At 62.1% G+C, this 21,775-nt stretch overlaps 1 protein-coding gene and 1 non-coding gene across 3 annotated transcripts; one reads left to right on the top strand and one right to left on the bottom strand.

Annotated features, from left to right (window-relative positions):
- Positions 1-1,338: 1,338 nt before the first annotated feature.
- ATP13A2 (ATPase cation transporting 13A2) lies at positions 1,339-21,102 on the top strand. Of its 2 annotated transcripts, none has more exons than XM_039229038.1 (29): positions 1,339-1,539; positions 8,602-8,696; positions 8,797-8,979; positions 9,315-9,373; positions 9,544-9,658; positions 9,928-10,004; positions 11,147-11,224; positions 11,374-11,443; positions 12,154-12,288; positions 12,379-12,445; positions 12,536-12,667; positions 13,512-13,667; positions 14,130-14,240; positions 14,327-14,373; positions 14,462-14,650; positions 15,614-15,820; positions 16,334-16,429; positions 16,517-16,676; positions 16,761-16,881; positions 17,026-17,150; positions 17,858-18,018; positions 18,146-18,262; positions 18,391-18,470; positions 18,798-18,950; positions 19,039-19,135; positions 19,920-20,143; positions 20,246-20,397; positions 20,550-20,719; positions 20,813-21,102. In XM_039229038.1, exons 1-29 carry the CDS (start codon positions 1,530-1,532, stop codon positions 20,945-20,947), a joined length of 3,522 nt encoding a protein of 1,173 aa, XP_039084969.1. In that variant the 5' UTR covers positions 1,339-1,529; the 3' UTR covers positions 20,948-21,102. The 2 variants fall into 2 exon arrangements, with proteins under 2 accessions (XP_039084969.1, XP_039084968.1); XM_039229037.1 differs by having other exon boundaries at positions 9,925-10,004.
- Positions 8,390-8,521, bottom strand: LOC120229843. Its single transcript, XR_005527854.1, has one exon. It is a non-coding gene; the product is annotated as a small nucleolar RNA SNORA16B/SNORA16A family (small nucleolar RNA).
- Positions 21,103-21,775: the final 673 nt, after the last annotated feature.

Genomic DNA, 21,775 nt, shown 5'->3' with positions numbered 1-21,775 from the left:
CCGCGTCTGTTTTATTCGCCGTCACGGTCCCAGCTCCTAGAACAGGGCCTGGCATGCCCTAGATCATATTGGAGCAATGACGATGGATTGGGCGGGTCCAGTCCTTCCCTGATTTGTCCCAGACCTTGGAGTCTCTGATTCACCCTCGCCTTTGGAGATCCTTAGTCCAGAGGCCACCGACCTCAGGGTCAGGGGACACTGTGTCTGCACCTGTCACAGTGGGGCAGTGGGATAATGCTGCATACAGGTATGAGGCCTCCAGGCATCCCACCTGTGCAGGGCTCACTGCAGTCACGAGGTGAGGCTTCTGGGGTCTGAGTTATACCTCCACTATTTCTCTGGCATTTTAGGGGCCTCCCGTGCACCACTGCAGTCTCGTTGTGTCCACGCATATCTCTGAGGGGCATATCTGACCGTGTGAGTCTCTGGGCAGGTGTGTCTTCCTTCTCTGACATTTACTGAGCCGTGCCAGGTACTGTCCCAAGTGTTTTCTGTTCTTCCTCATGTGAGCCTCACAACTCTGTGAAAGCGGGCATTGCTAATGTCATTGCCATTCTGTGGGTTAAAAAAGGAGGCCCAGAGGGGCACCTGGGTGGCTTAGTCGGTTAAGCGTCCGACTTTCGCTTAGGTCATGATCTCGCGGTTCATGGGTTTGAGCCCCGTGTCGGGCTCTGTGCTGACTGCCAGCCCAGAGCCTGGAGACTATTTCAGAGTCTATGTCTCCCTCTCTCTCTGACCCTCCCCTGCTCACGCTGTCTCTCTGTCTCCTAGAAATAAATAAAAATATTTAAAAAAAAAAAAAAAAAAAGGAGGCCCAGAGAGTTAAGTGACTTGCCCAAGGTCACTCAGCCTGGAAAAGGTGGAGACCAGCTTGAGCCAGCATGCGTAGCCCCTAACCACTACAGCCTGCAGCTGGGGCTGACTCTGTGTGTGCAGTGCGTGGATACGGGTTGTTATATCTGTGTTTCTGAACATCACACCACTGCTGTGTATGCGTGTGTTGTCTCTGTGTGTGACTCTGTATGTGTGTGTCTGAGGTTGTTGTGTACCTGTGAGTTGTAGAACTGTCCTGTTTCCCTGAAACAGAGCCCTGCCTCTGTGTGTGGGTCTGTGTGTTCACGTGTCTGAGGACTGGCCGTCGGAGTCCCTGACAGTCCCTGTCGGAGTACCCCTCCCCGCCCTGCTCCAGGTCTCTCTGTCTAGAGCGGTGGGTCCGCCTCTGCGCGGGCGGCGGAGGCGGCTGGGACTACAAGTCCCGGCAGCCCGCGCGCGGGGCGGACGTGGGGCCGCAGTGGGCTGGGCGGGGCTTGGCTGCGCGCACACCCCGACTGCGGCACCTTCCCAGCCGCGCCAGCAGCCGGCTCCTGTGCAGGTCCCCCGGGCCACCGCGCGCCACCGGCCTTCTGCCCCCAGCCCCCCGTCCCCCTCCCCAGCCTCCCGCCTCGCGCCCCTGCCGCGGGGCATCGCGACGCCCGGGCCCGGGCCACGGGCCGCAGCGCCGGGGCCGGCGATGAGCGCGAGGAGCCGGCATGAGCGCAGGTGAGTGCGCAGCTGGGGCCTCCCCGGAACGGGGCGCGGTCCTCGGGGCTCCGGTCGTCGTGCCTGCCGTGACGCGACACCGCCACCGCAGGCTCGCAGACCAGGGGAACGACCTCCGGGGGCATCCCCGTGCCCGGCCCCCTCCTGGGAGAGTCGGCGGGGGCCCCTTCCCAAAGCGGCCAGGAGGCCGGGGATGGCGCCGCGCGGAGCCGTCGCCTCCCTGCCTTCCGGCAGCGCGGAGCACTGTGCATGGGGGTGATTGGCGGCCCGCGGGGAAGGGGCGCGGGGAGATGCCCCACGCCCCCTGGGCTCCCTCCCTCAGTGACGGATGTCCAGGGCGGGGGGAAGGCCGAATTTATGGAGTAGATGGGTGGACGCCACCGCCTCCGGGACCTCTGGATACTTTACTCCTCTTGGGTGAATGCAGAATGAATGAATGAATGAATGAATGAATGGGGTTGGAGATCCCAGGCCGCCGAGTCCCTGGGTCTGAGTGAGAGGGACGCAAATACCACTCCTGCCTCAGGCCTCCAGAGGAAGCTTGTCAACACCCCGGTCCAAAGACCACACCCTGCATGTTACCCATCCCGGACCACCGTGTCTCAAGCCCACCCTTTTCAGAGTCTAAGTGAAGTCGCACCAGCTGAGAAGGGGCCCAGTAGACGGCTCTTCCCCGGGAGGGTCTCATCTCTGTCAGTCACTCGGGCCTCAGCAGAGGACCCACCAAAGGTTGAGCGTCCTCTGTAGCTGCAGAGCGCTCTGTTCTGGTCTCTCCCTCCCACCTCCCACCTCTCTCCCCTCTCCTCTCTCCCCTCTCCCTATGCCTCCCTGCCCCATCCCACCCCATCCCACTGGGGTGAGGAAGGAGGAAAGCTGAAGAAAGATGCCCTCTGAACACCAGACCCAGAGATCAGGTTACTACTAGCAGGCTGCCCCTCACCCCCCTAGCCTGGCAGAGGAGAGAGCTTCTGTCCACAGGGGAAGCACTGTACGGGAGGAGGCAGTACGCTGCCCTGGGCGACTGCCAGGTCACCAGCAGGAAGCCGGGGCTTCCGCAGGAAACAAGAGGTTCTCAGATGGCTTCCACTACAGCCCCTCCGCTCTGGAGTGCTGGCGGCATCGCCCCAGGGCTGCAGAGTCAGGCCAGGTTCAAGTCTAGTCTTGACAGCCCGTATCTGTGTGACTGCGGACATATTAATCAACCTCTCAGTGCCTCATTTGACATGGGATCCGAATCCATTCTTTTTTATGGTGCGGCTGTGAGGATAGAAACTAAGAGGAATGTGTTCCTTCAGACCCACTCATTTCCCGCTGCTGCCCTTCCAAGCTGTAGGATTCTGGGCGAGGTACTTTTAAGCTTTGTTGCCTCCGTTTCCCTGACTGTAAAATGAGATCAGAATCGCCCCTCCCTCAGTGAGGCCTGAAGATCAGTCACTGTTATTCAATACAATCATCCTGAAAAGTATTGGCTCTGGGCCAGCCCAAGCTGGTGCTGAGATGTGACCCCTTCCCTGGGGAGCTGAGATGTGATGGGAGATAAAGAGGTACTTGCCAGTGTTTAGACAGAGAGAGCAAGCCCCAGGCTGGATCTTGCCTGGAAACTAGAGTTTTCTAGATGTTTTCTAGACTAGCGTTTTCTTTTCTTTACTTTTCTTTTTTTTTTTTTTTTTTACAATAAATAGTTTATTGTCAAGTTGGTTTCCATATAACACCCAGTGCTCATCCCCACAAGTGCCCTCCTCCGTGCCCATCACCCCCTCCCCCCACCCATCAGTCCTTAGTTTGTTCTCATCATTCAAGAGTCTCTCATGGTTTGCCTCTCCCCCTTTCCCCCACCATTTCCCCTCTTCTTCTCCCCCATGGTCCTCAGTTAAGTTCCTCCTAATCCTCCTATACGTGCAAACATATGGTAGCTGTCCTTCTCTGCCTGACTTATTTCGCTCAGCATAACACCCTCAAGGTCCATCCATGTTGCTACACATGGCCAGACTTCATTTTTCTCATTGCCATGTAGTATTCCATGGTATAGATAAACCACATCTTCTAGATCCATTCGTCCGTTGATGGACACTTAGGCTCTTTCCATGTTTTGGCTACTGTTGAGAGTGCTGCTGTGAACTAGACTAGCGTTTTCCACCGATGTGACTTCCTCCTTCAAGCCCCTCTTTCTTTTTTCTTCCTTCCTCCCGGAGGTCGACTGGGAGACCATCCTCTTGAAAGGGCTGTGTGGTGGCACCAGGAGGGGCTTCCCGGAGGGAACCGTGTGTAGAGCCTGGGGGAAGCGGGCGAACGAGGGTGGCCCAAGATGACCTCTGGCAGGGCCCTTCAAGGCCAAATTCACACTTCTGCCTCTGGTGGCTGACGGGCCCCGAGGCCGGGGTTGCTGCTGTCACATCAGCCACATGTGCGGCCATGCGCCTGTTCTTTCCTCCGTTCAGTAAATGGTTCCGGAGTCCCCGCCTCGCGCCAGGGCGTGGTGAGCAGGACGGGGGGACGCCCGTGCGGGCCCGATGGTGTGATGGCTGCCGGTGGCTGTGGCTGAGGGGGACAGAGAGGCCTTTGGGGCAAGGCAGATCCTTTCCAGCTGCGACAAGTTGGTGACACTTCCTCTCTGAGACTCAGCCTTCTCACCTGTTAAGTGGGATAAATGGCTGGATTGTTGCAGAATGAGATCAGAGGAGCGAAGTGATGTGCTCGCTTCAGCAGCACAGATACAGATGAGCGAAGTGACCCGCTCCGGGCGGCCCAGCAGGCTGCAGGCTTCTTCCCCGTCCCCAGCCGAGCACTTAGCCCCGAGAGGCTGTGGAGTGTGTACAGGGGAAAGGAGGAGGGGCACGCTGTGGGGTTCAGCCTGGGTGATGGGAACGTAAGGGAGAGCCTGGGAAATAAGGCAGAGCCACATTTCCGAGGCAGGGAAGCCAGCAGCTGCCACGTGTACTGGCCCACGCTTCAGGGACTCTAGACACCCTGGGCGGCGGCTGCTCACACTTCCTCATGTGCCAGCTGCTTAGGGTTATGCTCCCAGAGAGGGGAAATGGAAGCCCAGAGAGGTTAAGGTACTTGCCTCCCAGAACACAGCCTGTAGGAGAGCCAGGGGCTCTGCCGAAGACAGGAAGACAGCCATGAGGACGGAAGTACCGTGGTTAAGAGCATGGACCCTAGGGGCGCCCGGGGGGCTCAGTCGGTTAAGCGTCTGACACTCCGTTTCGGCGCAAGTCCACAATCTCACGGTTTCGTGCATTCGAGCCCAGCATCAGGCTCTGCGCTGACAGTGCGGAGGCTGCTTGGGATTCTCTCTTTCTCTGTCCCTCCCCTACTCACACTATCTCTGTCTCTCCCAAAATAAATAAGCTTAAAAATTTAAAAAGAAGAAGCATGGACCCCTGTGCGAGACCACCAGGGTCCAGGTCCCACCACTCACTGGCTCTGTGGCCTCTGGGCGACTTACTTCGCCTTTCAGCCTCAGTTTCCCGGCCTCAGTTTCCTAATCTGTAAAATAGGGATAAAAGGAGTACCCTCTTCATAGCATTGCGGTGAGGAATGAGTGGGTTCACGTGTATAAAGCCCACGGAACAATGCCCGGCCCATGTCAACCCCTTATCACCCCGAGATGCTCTTCCCCTTATGCCTCAGAACAGCCAAGATCAACCTTAAAGGTGAAAACTCCCCACCCTGCCCCGCTCAGGGAGCTGTTCTCTGGCAGAAGAGACAGCTGGGATTCCAGTAGCAACCGGGACTGTCGCCTTTTGAAGTGGAGAGGGCTGGCTTTTTGGTAGCCAAGGACCTGAGAACCCAGCTTGCCAGGCTGTGACACCTGCCCCGAATGCCTGCCCCTCTGCCCCGCCCCCCCCAGGCCTGGAGCCCAAGTGATCCCCACCCCCAGGCCACACCAGATAGCCAGGGCCCTCCACTGTGCTCAGTCTGCGGGCTGCTGTCAGAAAGGGAAGGAGGTGATCCCCTGACAGGCCTCGCTCACAAGCCGGACTGGGCGGGACCAGAGAGTGAAAGGGACCATCTCGGGAGACCCGGCCTGGGGCCAGTGTGAGCCCCAGGGAAGAAGGCTGACCTGGTCTCCTGCCCCTCCGGCTTTGAGATTCTGCTGCTGGAGACTGAGGCCCGGGGTGTGTGTGTGTGTGTGTGTGTGTGTGTGTGTGTGTGCACGCGCGTGCGTGTGTGTGTCCCTGTGTCCCCTGAAGCTGACAGCTCTGTTTGTGTTCTGAGTCAGCCGAGTGGACAGGGGCAGGACTGGCCGGAGGTGGGACCGTGTGTGTGTGTGTGTGTGTGTGTGTGTGTCCGTCCGTCCCCCCATGTCGCCTGGAGCTGACAGCTCTGTTTGTGTTCTGAGTCAGCCGAGTGGACAGGGGCGGGACTGGCCGGAGGTGGGGCTTGCCTTAATTGGGTTGTTGACTCATCAAGTTCAGGAAGGCCTAGGGGGGTGCAGGCCCAGAGCCCTGGTCTCTGAAAGTGCCCACATGGCCCCAGAAGGCCCCAGAAGCACACGGTGTGGCTCCAGCTTCCTGGCTCCATCCTTTACCTGCGGTCTTTGTCCCTCTGAGCCTCAGTTCCCTTGTCCGCCTCCTCGCATTGCTGGAGGGTAAATGTGTGAATTCATGGGGATGCTTGGAGTGGGTCTTGTCGCCCAGGAAGTGCCTAGCAGCCGTTGGCTGTTCTTTTTATGGTCACTACCATAGTAATTATTGTCACCGTCATTTCTGGGAGATCCGGGGGCTGGGGGAGGAGAGCACAGACTGCCAGGCCCGATGGGGACCCATGGCCCCCAATCCTGAGTGGTCTCGGGTGGCACAGCAGAGGGAGAAAACCCTGGAGTCTGCCTGCCTGGACTTGCAGCCTCACATGACCATGTACTTGCTGTGTGGTTTTGGCCAAGGTACTGAACCTCTCTGAGCCTCCTTTTCTTCTATAGAAAGGGGCCAGTAGTTGAGCTCACATGGCAGGGTTATTGTGACAACCGTGTAAAAAGGGCCAGAAGCAGAGGCTGCGTGTGCACAGTAGGCTTTCAGAAGCGGCTGCTGTTTTGAAAGCTTCAAAAGCCCAAGTGTTTGGGGACAGAGCAGCTGAGGGGCTGGGGATATTGTGACGGCAGCAGCGGCCTGGGATACCCTGGGCTCGTTGGTGGAAACTTCTAGGCCAGGGCTCTGCAGGGCTGTCCTCTGGGGAAGGGAAGGGATGGACGGGAGCTGGGAAAACCCGCAGTCTGCTCTCCACCCCCACCCCTGCCCAGCCCTCCCATCCCTCTAAGCGAACTTTTCCAGAGGTTCCTGGGAACCGTGCAGGCAGCCCGGCATTGCTGCCCAGGCCCCTGCATGTCTGAACTCCCCTGCATGTAAGCACCACAGCTCTGCAGTCGGGGAGACAGGAGGAAACAGAATTTCTGCAACAGAGCCACCTAATGCTAATCTCTGAGCCTCAGTTCTCCCATCTGTAAAATGGGGGTGATAGCCCTCCCTTTGCAGAGGGTTAAGTAAGGAATCCTGGTAACTCCTCAGCTGGGACACAGCGGCTCCTCTTCCCAGCTGAGCCCTCCTCTCTGCCCACCTCCCACACTGGCTAGGCTCCTCCCCCCTCCCCAGTTCCCCTTTGGAGCGGAGGCCCCTCTGCTGGCTGCTGTCAGAGGCGGCCTGACATCTGGCCTTCTCAGCACCTCTGCTGGGCATGGGAGTTGACTGAGGAGGAGCCCCTGCTCTCAGGATGGGAACCACATGGAAAAGGGGGGCACAGGGTGCCCAGGAATCCACCAGCTGGATGTGTGAGGGCTTCGGAAGCTCGTGGTGCCCACCAGTCCCTGTCCCCCACCCCATCCTGGGCCGCCGCTCAGCCAGAGAGAACCAAACACACAAGGGACCAGGACACCATGAGCGAGAACCAGTAGAACGGCCAGATAACAGCTGTTAGATCCGTCAGACCAGCTTATAAAACAGCGACGCGGTTTTTTTCTTTTCACTTAAGTCTTTTATTGGTCAGGCCAGGTACCAGCATGAGTAGCAAGGTCATAGTTTTGCACCTAAAATCGCCTGTTGTCTTCCAGCTCGCCTCCTGTCTCCCTCCCAGCTGTGAACCCCTAATCACAGAGGCAGTTTTCCAGGCTCTTTTAATGCTTATTTTTGAGAGAGAGAGAGAAAGCGGGGGGAGGGGCAGAGAGAGAGGGAGACACAGAATCTGAAGTAGGCTCCAGGCTCTGAGCTGTCAGCACAGAGCCCAACATGGGGCTTGAACCCACAAACCATGGGATCGTGACCTGAGCCGAAGTCGGACGCTTCACCAACCGAGCCGCCAGGCGCCCCCCGGCAGACCTCACTTTAACCACAGCATCGGCAACAAGCAGGTGTCTTCAGCGTCTTCAGAATCAGGCGCTGCCTGCAAACCTGGGGGAGGGGGGGGTGCCCGGGTCCCGAGGGGGCTGTGCTGCGTCACGGTCCTGGCGCCCAGACCCCCACTCCCGGAAAGCGCCCCTTCACTCAGGCGAGAACCTTTGTCTCTCACAGCTGTGGATGCAGTTATCTTGAACAACCTTAGGGTCCCTTCTTGTGCCCTTCAGAATTGAAGGTGTGACTGCCTTTGGTGCCGGTGCCGACACCTTCAGCTTCTCCCCGTGGGGGCCCAAAGCACCACACAGGTCTGTGCCACTTGCCACTCTGCCTTTTGTCCAGTACGTTTCCAGCCCACTTCCATATCCAGGCTCGTGCTTGGTCTCAGTAGGCAAGTTCTCGAAAGCCTTATTCCGGTAACCATATGTGGGACCCCGTTAATGGGACGTTTCTGCCGGCCTCTGGACACATGTCAGTGTTAACACGGGCTCCGTCTGTACCTGAGAGATGGCAGGGACAGTGGGGACTGTCTTTTCCCAAGATGCTACAGATCGGTTACAGCAAACAGAACAGGGACCGTCAAGGAAAAGTCACGCCGGCTCCTTTCGGATCACGGCAGCAGCGTGGAAATGGCTGCAGCTTCGGTCAGGGCCACAAAATGACAGTGCTTATTAGGGGTAAAGAAATAGAAGGAGCAGCACTCCCCCGCCACGGCCTCTCTCCTTTGTGCCCACAGACAGCAGCCCTCTCGTGGGCAGCACGCCCGCCGGCTATGGGACCCTGACGATAGAGACATCTGTAGATCCCCTCAGCTCCTCAGTTTCATCCGTGGTACGTGCACAGGTGTGGGCGGGTGGGCCACCCAGACCCCCGGCTCCTCCTCCAGCCTGCCCCGCCCCCACCTCGGCCCTCTGTGTTGGCCTCCCCGCAGAGGCTCAGCGGCTACTGTGGCAGTCCATGGAGGGTCCTAGGCTATCACCTGGTGGTCTGGATGATGGCGGGGATCCCCTTGCTCCTGTTCCGCTGGAAGCCGGTGTGGGGGGTGCGGCTGCGGCTGCGGCCCTGCAACCTGGCCCACGCCGAAACACTCGTCATCGAAATAAGAGACAAAGAGGTGAGTCAGGCCGGCAGGGGAAGCCTGGCGCTGGGGAGGCTGGCGGTGGGTCAGGGTCCGTGGTGGGGGCGGGAGGGCGGTGGGTCCTGCTTGGGTTCTCAGCCCGGTCTGGCCCCTGAGTCTCTTCTGTGGGACCTTACAACAAGGGTTGTCCTTTCTGGACCTCGGCTTTCCCATCTGAGCAGTGGGTAGAAGGGGCAGGTTAGGTGGCTCCTGACGGGGGTCAGCTATGTCCTTGATCCCTGCCTTCTCCAGCAGGGGCCACGGGGCGGCAGAGTGGGGCCTGGGAAGGGAGGAGTCTCTTCTGGGACCAAGCCCCCACCTCTGTGTTCCAGGATAATTCGTGGCAGCTGTACACTGTGCAGGTGCAGACTGAGGCCATCAGTGAGGGCAGGTGAGGCAGCCGCATCACCCTTCCCAGAAGCCCCTGTTCCCCACCGGCCCCCTCCCACAGAGGCTCCGACCCTGGTGCCTTGCGCCCCAGCGAGGGACCGTGGCTCCGTGGGGATGGGGGATGTGCTGGAATGTTCCAGAGTGCCACAGTAACCCCCACTCCCCTCCCAGCCTGGAGCTGCCCGCCCAGGTCCAGGCAGAGGACGGCCGGAGCCAGGCGGCTGTGGGGGCCATACCGGAGGGTGCGTGGAAGGACACCACCCAGTTCTGCAGGAACGACGAGGCGGTGAGTGGACCGCTGGGCCCGGGCAAGTCCTCAACCCTCCCTGGGCCTCACTTTCACGCCCTATACGATGCTGGGTTGGACTCCACACTCCCCAGGCTCCCCTGGTCCCGCTGTCCCAAATGTCCACGGTGCCGCCTGAGCACCTTAACACATCCAGGCCTCCCTGCCTCTTTCCTGTGACTCCGGCCTCTACCCCTGCCCTCCCTGCCCCCCCCCCCCACCAGCTCCTCCTGGGGCTCCTCCAGCCTCTTCTGTCTCCTACCCAGCAGCGGATGCTGCGATATTACCTCTTCCGGGGCCAGCGCTACGTCTGGATCGAGAGCCAGCAAGCCTTCTGCCAAGTCAGGTAGGGGTCAGGGCCCGCGCACGCACACCGGTGCTGGGCCGGGCAGGAGACGTGGCATGAGGTGGCCCTGCATGGGTCCCCCACAGCTCTGTGCCTTGGTCCCCTGCGGCGTGAGCAAGTCACTGAGCCTCTCCAGGCCGCAGAGTCCCTGTAACTGGGACCTAAAGAGAATCCGTGCCCTCTAGGCTTATCTCGAGGGGGAAATGCAGAAGCTTCACATAAAGTTTGGCTCCGCCTCGAGCCAAACTTAGGCTCTGGACTGGGACCCTCCATCTGGGGTCTCGTCCCTGCTCTGCCACCTCCCTGAGAAATGTGAGCTCAGGACACGCCTTCAGGTGCAAGGAGCTTGCATGGAACGTGCTCCCAGGGAACACTGGCGAGGTGAGGGGGGACCAGGAGGTATCACAGGGAGCTCGGTCCCCTAGGGGATCTTCTTGAGCCCGTGTCGGGCTCTGGGTGCCCTCACCCGAGGAGTGAGGAAGCTGGGGGTACTTACCCATCGTCCCCTGCACCCCCGCCCATGGTGGCGGTGGGCTCCTAGCCGCGGACGTGAACGCCTCGGCGCTTCCCGGCTCTCGGCAGAGCAGCTCACGCAGCCGGGAGCAGCCCGCCTGTTAAGACAGGTGTTTGCGGTGCCGGCCGCGCCTGCGGAGGCGAGTGCCCTGCAGACGAGGGGACAGCGCCAGCCTCTGCCGCGGGACGAGAATAGCGCAAATGGCTGATGTGTTTGCACGCGGTAGGTGCCAGATCCTAGTCATGCGCTTTGCACGGCGCCTTGTTGATTCCACCCGCAGCCCTGAGGCAGGTGCTGTCTCCATCCCTGTTCCGCAGAGGAAGAAACTGAGTCACAGGGAGGTGGAGTCGCCTACAGAAGGCGTCATCAATGCAAATGATATACCCCCATCACTAATTAAGAGTGGCTTTTGTCGCTGTTAAATATCATCATCTCTCATTGCTCATCCTTGAAGAGGTGATTTGGGGCCAGAGGGACAGAAGGACAAAGTTAAGCCCAGAGTCCATGAGGGTCCTGCCTCCTCCCAGGAGCTCAGTGGGCCAGAAGGGGCCTAGAGCCCCGAGTCCCTGGCCTGCGATGGCGTCTGGGCCCCGTCGCCCATCCGAGTCCCCCTTCCCGCCCTCCGCAGCCTGCTGGACCACGGCCGCACCTGTGAGGACGTCCACCGCTCCTGCTCCGGCCTCAGCCTCCAGGACCAAGCCGTGAGGTGGGTGCTGCCCTGGACCAGAGGTTCCAGCGCTCTGGGGACCCCGTCTTGCTCCCCAGAATGTGCCCTTCTGTGGCTGTAAGATGAGGACCCTGGAGGGTCCACCGCCACTGCCCCTCCATCTTTCGGCCCCACCTCTTCTCTTGCAGGAAGACCATCTATGGCCCCAACGTGATCGGTGTGCCGGTCAAGTCCTATCCGCAGCTGCTGGTGGACGAGGTAGGGCTGTCGCTGGGCCGGTCTCCAGTGGCAGAGTCCTTCCCCCTAGGGGAGAGTCCTCTCAGACCCCGTCAGCTCAGGGCAAGCAGTTGGAGGCTCTGATGCGGGCTGAGGCTGGCAGTAGAGGCCCGGAGGCCACGCCACGCAGGCTGGGCTTCCCCTGCGAGTGAGAGCCGTACCTTTCTGTGCTTTAGACACTGGAACCGTCTGGCAACCATGGTGCAGGGACACTCACTTCCCATGCAGAGAACCCAGGCTTTGGAGGGGTGACATGGCCTAGGGGACAAAGGGACCCAGACGTCCTCAAGGTCACTGAGCATCATGGTCGTCTGAGCCAGATGCCCATAAAAGGGGGACAGTCTACTGACGTCTGGCCTCATGTAACCCCCAGGCAGCCACTTGGGAGCTGTGTGGTTTGGGGCAAGTGACTTGACCCTACTGTGCCTCAGTTTCCCCATCCGCAAAATGGAGTGATGGTGGCATCCGCCCTGTGGGATTGTTGTCACCACTGGATGATACTCAGATGACGTGCTTAGCAGGGGCCTGGCATGTAAAGGCCTTTGTCCTCCTTAGAGCAGAGACCCCTGGGTCGGGGGACGCGGCAGCTCAGGAGACGTCTGGATGGGGCTGAGCAGGGAAATGGCCCGTCCCGGGGCTGGGCTGCCCTGGGGGCCGCAGGCCCTGATGCTGCCTTCCCGCCCCTCCCCCAGGCACTGAACCCCTACTATGGGTTCCAGGCCTTCAGCATTGGGCTGTGGCTGGCCGACCGCTACTACTCGTACGCCCTGTGCATTTTGTTCATCTCCACCGCCTCCATCTGCCTGTCGCTCTACAAGACCAGAAAGGTGGGTGGTGTGAGGTGGCTGGGGCGGGGGCAGGCAGGTCCCCAGGGGGGCCACCACCCACCCACTCCCTACGTGTCCCCCTGCCCACAGCAAAGCCAGACTCTGAGGGACATGGTGCAGCTGTCCGCACGGGTGTGTGTGTGCCGGCCCGGGGGAGGTGAGCGCTGGGGAAGGCGGGGGAGGCCGAGGAGGTGGTGGCGGGTGGGTGGCGCCCTGGGCCATGCTGAGGCCCTCAACTTGCCCACAGAGGAGGAATGGGTGGACTCCAGCGAGCTGGTGCCAGGAGACTGCCTGGTGCTGCCCCAGGAAGGCGGCCTGGTGCCCTGCGACGCTGCCCTGGTGGCTGGGGAGTGCATGGTCAACGAGAGCTCCCTGACAGGTCAGCCCCCGGCCCGCGGCCTCCGCGCTTCCTCCCATGCCAGCAGGCCCCTCGCCTGCGTCTGGACTTTGAGGGTCTTCTTTCCCTTTTGCTCCTGGGGAGGCAGCACTTGCTAGTCCTACACCCTCAGTAAGAGATTGCCACTCAGGGCGCCTGGGTGGCTCCGTCGGTTAAGCTCAGTCCGGCTTCGGCTCAGGTCATGATCTCACAGTTGGTGGGTTCGAGCCCCGCATCGGGCTCTGTGCTGGCAGCTCAGAGCCTGGAGCCTGCTTTGGATTCTGTGTGTGAGTGTGTGTGTGTCTCTCTTTCTCTCTTTCTCTCTCTCTCCCTCTCTCCCTCTCTCCCCCTCCTCTGCTCATGCTCTCTCTCTGAAAAATAAATAAATGAACATAAAAAAAAAAAGATTGCTACTCTGCTGGACAGCATGGCTAGGGCTTTGGAGAGGCTAAGGCCCCACCCCCACCCTGTGGCTTATTGGTTTGAGTTATAAAGGAATACAGCTTGTTGTGAAATAATTCCAACAGAACGCGAACGTCGTCCTCACCCCTGCCCCCAACTACGTGTACCCGTGTGCACACACGCTTTCCATCTTCCCTGAGGGAGGGGTCCTGGGACCTGGCTGGCACATGTCCTCTCAGGATTTCCCGGCTGTGTCTTTTATGTCTTTTGCCCTCTCTCAACCTCAGTGTCCCTCTCTGTAAAATGGGGGCAAGGGCTTCTGCACACGTGGTACAGGAGTTAGATGAGACCTAGGGCTTCAGGAACCAGTTCTGTGCTTCGCGCGGGCCGGTGGGAAGGAGTGGCACGGAGGCCCCTCACGGGCTGCGTCCCGCGTCCCCCTCAGGGGAGAGCGTTCCAGTGCTAAAGACAGCCCTGCCGGAGGGGCCGGAGCCCTACTGCCCCGAGACCCACCGGCGGCACACGCTCTTCTGTGGGACCCTCGTCCTGCAGGCCCGGGCCTTCGTGGGACCCCACGTCCTGGCAGTGGTGACTCGAACAGGTGGGAGTCCGGGACTCGGGGACAGATGCTGGGATCGTGACGCAGGGCAGGGTGGGGCCATCTCTGCCACTGTCCTACTGGGGGCCCTTGGACAAGTCCCACTCCCGACTTGGGGTTGGCTGAAGTGGGCAGGGGTGCGGCCGGCAGGGAGGAGCCCACCCCTCAGAAGGGAGCCGCCCCATGCGGCGCCAGCAGGTTCTTCCCGTGTGGGAATGGGCCCCGGCGTCACCAGATCCAAGTTTTGCAGCAAGAGACACGTATCTGGATTTTAAGTGGAATCCACCCACTTTATAGATACTGTCCCTTCATTCTGGTTTCACTGAGCCCTGTGAGCTCGGGGCCATCACAAGGAACCCCAAACTGGATGAATTCTAATCCCGGGAGCCTCACGTCTCACGTGGTGGGGGCGGGGAGGGGCCGAGAGGACCCGTCCTGACCCTCGGCCTCCCCGGCTCCCCGCAGGGTTCTGCACCGCCAAAGGGGGCCTGGTGAGCTCCATCTTGCATCCCCGGCCCATCAACTTCAAGTTCTACAAGCACAGCATGAAGTTCGTGGCCGCCCTCTCTGTCCTGGGTGAGCGCCCTCTGCATTCCCCTCTGCTGGTGGGACGCCCCAAACCCCGTCCCCCAGTCCCGCTGAGCCCCTCGCTGTCTCCCCAGCTCTCCTCGGCACCATCTACAGCATCTTCATCCTCCACCGCAACCGGGTGAGCCTCGGGGGGGGGGCCAGGCGGGGGCTGCCACCGGGCACCCGGGGCTGGCCTGGCCCTTGGCGCTCACGGTGCCTCCTGCCAGGTGCCCCTGAGTGAGATCGTGATCCGTGCCCTGGACCTGGTGACGGTCGTGGTGCCCCCCGCCCTGCCGGCCGCCATGACCGTGTGCACACTGTACGCCCAGAGCCGGCTCCGGAGTCAGGGTATCTTCTGCATCCACCCGCTGCGCATCAACCTGGGGGGCAAGCTCCAGCTGGTGTGTTTCGACAAGGTGGGGGCCGCCGGGCAGGGGGTCCGGGCACCACGGCCGGGCCCCCACACCTGTTCTTCATTCAGCAACACTGACCAAGGGCCTGCTTGGCGCCAGATCCTGTCCCAGGGTGGAAACGTTAGAGCTACCCGCCCCCCTACCCGGGTCCTACCCACGTCAGGCTCACGGTCTGGCAGATGAGCTGTCTGAAACCAGTCTTTTCCCCGTGTTGCGCTCAGTGCCCAGATCCAGCAGAGGCCCCACAGTGCTGTCCCCCCACCCAGTGAGTGAACTGGAAGCCCAGAAAGCTGCAGATGACGTGATGGGCTTGGGGAAGGAAGTGAAGGGGGTAACGTGACGGGTGCTACTTGGGGTCACTCCCTTAGGGAGTGGGCAGTGAGGAAATCTTCTCTGCGGTCTCAGAGAGGGTGGGCCACCTGAGACGTGGGAAACGCGGGGCAGGGCCGGCACCCGGTGGGGAGCAGCCCCTCCGAGAGGCCTCTTGTAGCAGCGGGGGAAGGGGGCGGGGCCCTGCTGGGCACAGCCCGGTGAGCCCCAGGGAGGAGTTCCGACATTAATTATTCTGAAGGCCCCCGGGCGCCACAGAGAGGTTTTAAACTGAAAGTGTGGCGCGTGACCCTGTTCACAGAGCCCCCAGACCGAGCCCACAGCAGGCTTGGACACGCAGCCTTGCACTGCCTCACTCAGCCGCTCAGCAGTGACCTTGAGCCACTCCCCGTGTGCCCCGCCCCCCCGTGCCCCTTCCTGTTACCGCATCAGCTGGGCGATAGGGTAGCCAAGGGGCCTGGGGTGGGAACCCGAAGCAGGGCCCACCTGACCCAGCTGGAGGGTGAAAGAAGACTTCCTGGAGGCAGTGGTGCCAGACAGAGGAAGTGGGGGCTGGGGAGGGCAGCCCTGGGGTGCGGACGCCCAGCACACGGCTCACCCAAGGACTCACCACCAGCCCACCCCTTGCCCCCGCAGACGGGCACCCTCACGGAGGACGGCTTGGATGTGATGGGTGTGGTGCCCCTAAAAGGGCAGGCTTTCCTGCCGCTGGTCCCAGAGCCCCGGCGCCTGCCCGCGGGGCCCCTGCTCCGAGCGCTGGCCACCTGCCATGCCCTCACCCGGCTCCGGGACACCACCGTGGGTGACCCCATGGACCTCAAGATGGTGGAATCTACTGGCTGGGTGAGGAACAGGTCAGCCCCTGCCTCTGGGCAGCCGGGCTCTAACCGACCCCTCCTGATTTTCATTCCAGGGCTTTGGGTGGGGTCCAGGGTGCCACCATCATAAGTAACCGCGTGGCCAGGGCCACGTACGAGCATCTACTGGGTGCCAGCACTCTGCCGCACAGGCCTTGGGTCATGCTCCTCCTATAGCCCAGGAAGGAAGCTTCAGACCTGCCTCACAGAGAGGAAGGATCAGGCTGAGGGAGATGTGGAATAACTTGCCAAGGTCACCCTGCGGCTTGTAAGTGGTAAAGCCAGGGTTTGAACTGGGGTCCATCTGACTCTAGTCCATGTTCTTGACCTCCGCTCCATCCAGCCTCCCATGGAAGGCTAGATGGGAATCTAGTTTGAATCTTCCTTGAGTCTAGTTTGAATCTGCCACTGCCTCCCTCCGTGGGCCAGGGATTGGCCACCCTGGGGCCAAGCCGGTGCCCAGCCCGTCGGAGGCCAACCTTCTGTGCCCGCCCCGCAGGTCCTGGAGGAGGGGCCGGCCACAGACTCGGCATTCGGGGCCCAAGTCCTGGCGGTGATGAAACCCCCGCTTCGGGAGCCCCAGCTGCAGGGCCCGGTGAGTCTTGGGTGTGCTTGCGGGGCATGCGGGTAGCAGGGGTGGGCCCCGTGGGCTGGCCCTTCAGCCGCCCCTCCAACTCTGCAGGAGGAGCCCCTGGTGCCCGTCAGCATCCTCAGGCGCTTCCCCTTCTCGTCGGCCCTGCAGCGCATGGACGTGGTAGTGGCGTGGCCGGGGGCCGTGCAGCCGGAGGCCTACGTCAAGGGCTCGCCTGAGCTGGTGGCGGGCCTCTGCAACCCCGACACAGGTGCAGGGGGCGGGCCACCGACTGGCGTGGGGTGGGCAGCCAGCCTCAGGCCCCGGCCCCGTCACACATGCCTGTCCCTGACAGTGCCCATGGACTTCGCCCAGATGCTGCAAAGCTACACGGCCGCCGGCTACCGCGTTGTGGCCCTCGCCAGCAAGCCGCTACCCGTGGCGCCCAGCCTGGAGGCCGCTCGGCAACTAACAAGGTGGGCCGCCCCCTGTCCCAGCCCGTGGGGACCGTGCCTCAGTCCCAGGAGTGGGCAGAGCCCTGGGAAGACGCCCTTGCCCAGTGGCTGGCTGAGGGGCCTTGGTCGCGGCGCGACCTCTGACCCAGCTCCGGCCCCTTCCAGGGACACCGTGGAGCAGGAGCTGAGCCTCCTCGGGCTGCTGGTCATGAGGAACCTGTTGAAGCCGCAGACCACGCCGGTCATCCAGGCTCTGCGGAGGACGCGCATCCGCACCGTCATGGTGACAGGTACCATGGGCAGCGGGGCCTGGGTCAGGAGGGCGGCGCGGGCCGAGGGCAGGGCACGCCGTCCCCCCTTCCCCCTGCTTCAGGCCCCGGCCTTTTCAGAGGCTTCATGGATCGTCACCGTATCTCTCCCAAGGGGTAACTGACCCTCTGTTGGATGATGGATGAGGCAGGTGAAAGTCAGGGGAGTTAGCATGACCTCCAGAGAGTCCCAGGGTGATGCCGGATCAGCCTGGGCTCCAGCCCAGCCCCAAGTTCAAGTTCTAGCTCCACCTGTAGGAAAGGGGGAAAATTATGTCAGCCTTGAAAGTGGTGACGATTTCACGGAGCAAGGAAAGAAAGGTCCTAGCCAGGGCAACACGGAGGAGCCCAACAGGTCTGTGTCCATGTCCTTGTCCTCCCCTCCCTCGCATGGGTGTGTGCGTGTGTGTGTGTGTGTGTGACACACACACACACACACACACACACACTTACCGGCAGAGTCCTGCAGCACCAAGTAGTATATGTGGAACTTCCTCTAAGACCTTCGATGTCTGGTTTTGTGGACGAGGAAAGTGGGGTTCAGAGACGTTGATGTACCTGCCCGAGCTCACCCAGCCAGTCACGATAGACACACTGTATCTGGCCTCTGTTTTCGCATCTGTAAGCATCAGGGTGAGGATGGCCCCCCAGCGAGCCCCTGAACCCTCACTTCGCCCCCACACTCCCAGGGGACAACCTGCAGACAGCCGTCACCGTGGCCCAGGGCTGCGGCATGGTGGGCCCCCGGGAGCGTCTGGTCATCATCCACGCCACACCCCCTGAGCGAGGCCGACCCGCCTCCCTCGAGCTCCTGCCACAGGACTCCTCCACGGCCGCAAACTGGGCTGAGGTGAGGCTGAGCCGGGGCTGCGGCCATGCACCCCCACCAGTGACCCCTGGCCCTGCGCCCCCTGACCCGGGCCCCAGCTCTCCGGGGCGGGCAGGGGGAGCTGAGCGGAGCTTCCTGGGCCCCCCAGGATCCCAACCAGGCCGCGAGCTACAGCGTGGAGCCAGACCCCCGGTCCAGCCACCTGGCCCTCAACGGGTCCACCTTTGGTGTCCTTATGAAGCACTTCCCCAAGCTGCTGCCCAAGGTAGGGCTGCCCCCCCAAGCCCCACACCCTGGTCGCTGTAAGCCTCCCCATGCTCTCCTCCCTCCTCGGGGCTCTTCTACCCCCACCCTGCAGCCGCCTCAGCCTCCCCCGTCTCCGTGCGCTCTCAGGTCCTGGTCCAGGGCACCGTCTTTGCCCGCATGGCTCCCGAGCAGAAGACGGAGCTGGTGTGTGAGCTCCAGAAGCTTCAGTGAGTGCGTGTGGGGCCTGCAGGGGGCAGCTGGTCCGTGGAGGTGGAGGTGGTGGAGGTGCTAGTGGAGGTGGTGATGGGGGACATGAGCCCCTGCCTCCCACCTCAGGCATTAGGAGTTACCCTCGCCCTCAGGGAGAACCCAAGCAGGCTCTCCTGGGCCCGTCGTGCCACAGTAGGAATTGCCCCTATGTGCTGAGCCCCTGCTGTGTGCCCCAGCCATCCCCGCCTTCTGCCAGCAAGCCCGTGGGAGGGGAGAGGGGTCATCTCCCAGACATGGAGGCGCCTCAAGGGCTCCAGCCATGCCTGCACACCCCTCTGCGTCAGGTACTGCGTGGGCATGTGTGGGGATGGCGCCAATGACTGCGGGGCCCTGAAGGCGGCTGACGTGGGCATCTCGCTCTCCCAGGCCGAGGCCTCCGTGGTCTCGCCCTTCACCTCGAGCATGGCCAGCATTGAGTGTGTGCCCATGGTCATCAGGTGAGGCTGGCGGGGGCCGGTAGGCCAGGGTTCATCGGGGCCTGTGAGCCCAGCGCAGGCCCCCTAATGCCCACACCCTGCTACCCAGGGAAGGCCGGTGTTCCCTCGACACGTCGTTCAGCGTCTTCAAGTACATGGCTCTGTACAGCCTGACCCAGTTCATCTCGGTCCTGATCCTGTACACGGTGAGCAGTGGCCTTGCTGCCCAGAGCGGGCCCACGGCCAGGACTCAGCAGTGTGGCTGGGAGCCCAGCCGGGCCTGCACTGGACAGTGTGGCCTCAAATCCTGCCCTGCTGCCTTCTAGCTGTGTGGCTTGGATGGGTCCTAGGCCTCAGGTCGCAAGGCGCCAAGCTCAGCACCTGGCACACAGTAGGGTCCACAAAACAAGGGCGGCTGTCCTGTGCTGACATTTCGTGCCTGCCCTGTGGGAGCGCAAGGGAGATTGAGGCAGAGCCCTGGCAGGGACGAAGGCAGATGTGGGACGGAGTCAGGGTCGCTGCGCCGTTCCCACGGATGCACCTGTTTCCCTGCTCGTCCTGGCCGAGACCTTGGCCACACCTGTCACACCCCGCCCAGAGGGTATCTCCCCGCTCTGCCCTGAGCACACGCAGCTCACCCCTTGGAAAGGAGGTGACCCCATGGGGCAACGCAGATCCCGTACGAGCCTCTGTCCCTGTGTCCCCCAGGAACTGTGACCTCCACAGGCAGAGCCTATGCACCCTCTTGGGCTGGAAGCTCCCTGTGGGTAGGAGGAAGCTCCCCTATCAGATTTAGGCCCCCCTGCCTTCTCCCTCAGACTGGGAGAGGGCTCCCCGAAGGCGGTGCAGCGTCTCCTCCATCAGACTAGGTGCTTCCCCGAGCCAGGAAGGTGCCACCTCCCCGTCAGGTTGCGGGGCTGGAGCGATTCCTTCCCCGAGGAAGGGCCGGTACCCCTGCTGCTACTTGCTCCCTCCCTCCCCTGCCGGCAGATCAACACCAACCTGGGCGACGTGCAGTTCCTGGCCATCGACCTGGTCATCACCACCACGGTGGCAGTGCTCATGAGCCGCACGGGGCCGGCGCTGGCGCTGGGGCGGGCGCGGCCGCCGGGGGCCCTGCTCAGTGCCCCCGTGCTCAGCAGCCTGCTGCTGCAGGTGGCCCTGGTGGCCGGCGTGCAGCTGGGGGGCTACTTCCTGACTGTGGCCCAACCCTGGTGAGTAGGGAGCCCCGCCCTCAGATCCCAGCCCTGCCCCCCATCCCGCCCTCCGCACTCTCTCCCTGACCCCTGGTCTTTGCGCCCCCCCCCACCCCCCAGGTTCGTGCCTCTGAACAAGACCGTGCCCGCGCCAGACAACCTGCCCAACTACGAGAACACGGTGGTCTTCTCACTGTCCAGCTTCCAGTACCTCATCCTGGCCGCCGCCGTGTCCAAGGGGGCGCCCTTCCGCAGGCCGCTCTACACCAACGGTGCGGCCACGTGGCGGGGCTGGGGGGGCTGGGGGGGCTGGGGCCGGGAGGGGCCGTGGGGGGCTGGTGCGTGCGGGGGTTGGGGGGAAGCCACCGGGCACGTGCGTGAGCGCAGCGGCGCCACGGCCTCATGGCCCCTCCTTCGCCCCCAGTGCCCTTCCTGGTGGCCCTGGCGCTCCTGGGCTCCGTCCTGGTGGGCCTGCTCCTGGTCCCCGGGCTCCTGCAAGGCCCGCTGGCGCTGAGGAACATCGCCGACACCTGCTTCAAGCTGCTGCTGCTGGGCCTGGTGGCCTGCAACTTCGTGGGGGCCTTCATGCTAGAGGTGGGCGCCCCCCTCCGGGGTGGGGTGGAGGCGGGGCCTTCGGGGTGGGCCTCAGCCGCAGCCGCGCCTCCCTGTCCCCTGTCCCCCCCGCAGAGCGTGCTGGACCAGTGCCTCCCTGCCTGCCTGCGGCGGCTCCGGCCCAAAAAGGCCTCAAAGAAGCGTTTCAAGCAGCTGGAGCGGGAGCTGGCCGAGCAGCCCTGGCCGCCGCCTGCCGGGCCCGTGAGGTAGCGCGGGCCTGTCCACACACTGGACGCTGGATCTCCCTGCCTCTGAGCCACCGACTGGGACCCGTCTCCAGAGACACCACCGCCACTGTCACTCCCGGCAGCCCGGAGCCCGGCAGGTGACCTGCCCCTGCCCCAGGTCTGCCCGGCCCAGCCTTCCCTGCCCTCGACTGGGGAAATGCTGTTGTCCCCCCCTCCAGACCTCCTGTGTAGACATGACAGCCACCAAGGCTCCCTCTTCCCCCAGAGCCTCTGTCCGTGGAACAAATAAAGTCATGATATTTTCCTGATACAGCCAGGGCTGTCTCCTGCGTGGTAGCGCTGACCGGGGGCCCGGCCGCTAGCCCCTGGCCTGTGTCCGCTCCTCGCACCGCAGGCCACATCAGACAGCTCCCCTCTCTGGGCCTCCATTTCCCCATCTGACAGTAAGGATATTTTCGGGTTGAGCACGTGCCTGGCACTCCGTTAAACATTTTGGGTTTTGTTTGCTTTTCTTTATTTATAATAATAAGTGGGGGAGGGGCAGAGAGAAGGGGAGACAGAATCCCAAGCGGACTTGCACCATCAATGCAGAGCCTGAGGTAGGGCTCGAACTCGGGAACCGTGAGACCATGACCTGAGCCGAAATCCAGAATCGGACGCTTGGAGGCTTCACCGACTGAGCCACCCAGACGCCCCTGTGAAGCATTTCATGTGCGTCATCACTTAATCCTCACGACTGCGGCATCTTTTTCCCATTTTGCAGATACACAGACTAAGGTTTAGAGCTCACACGAGTTGTCAGAGGTGGGGCCAGATCACGTGTTGACTCCAGCACCCACGCCCTTAACTC

The sequence above is a fragment of the Hyaena hyaena genome, unplaced genomic scaffold (assembly GCF_003009895.1).
Source record: "Hyaena hyaena isolate Hyena2069 unplaced genomic scaffold, ASM300989v1 scaffold_35, whole genome shotgun sequence".
Lineage (NCBI taxonomy): Eukaryota > Metazoa > Chordata > Mammalia > Carnivora > Hyaenidae > Hyaena > Hyaena hyaena.
Note: the sequence above shows the minus strand (reverse complement) of the source record. Positions and strands in the feature narration are given on the sequence as shown.

Bases quoted from the DNA above. Each gene is read 5' to 3' on its own strand.
- ATP13A2 (XM_039229037.1), top strand. The intron at 12,446-12,535 runs GTGAGCGCTGGG...ACTTGCCCACAG, and splicing joins TGTGTGCCGGCCCGGGGGAG to AGGAGGAATGGGTGGACTCC. The intron at 16,430-16,516 runs GTGAGTCTTGGG...CCAACTCTGCAG, and splicing joins AGCCCCAGCTGCAGGGCCCG to GAGGAGCCCCTGGTGCCCGT.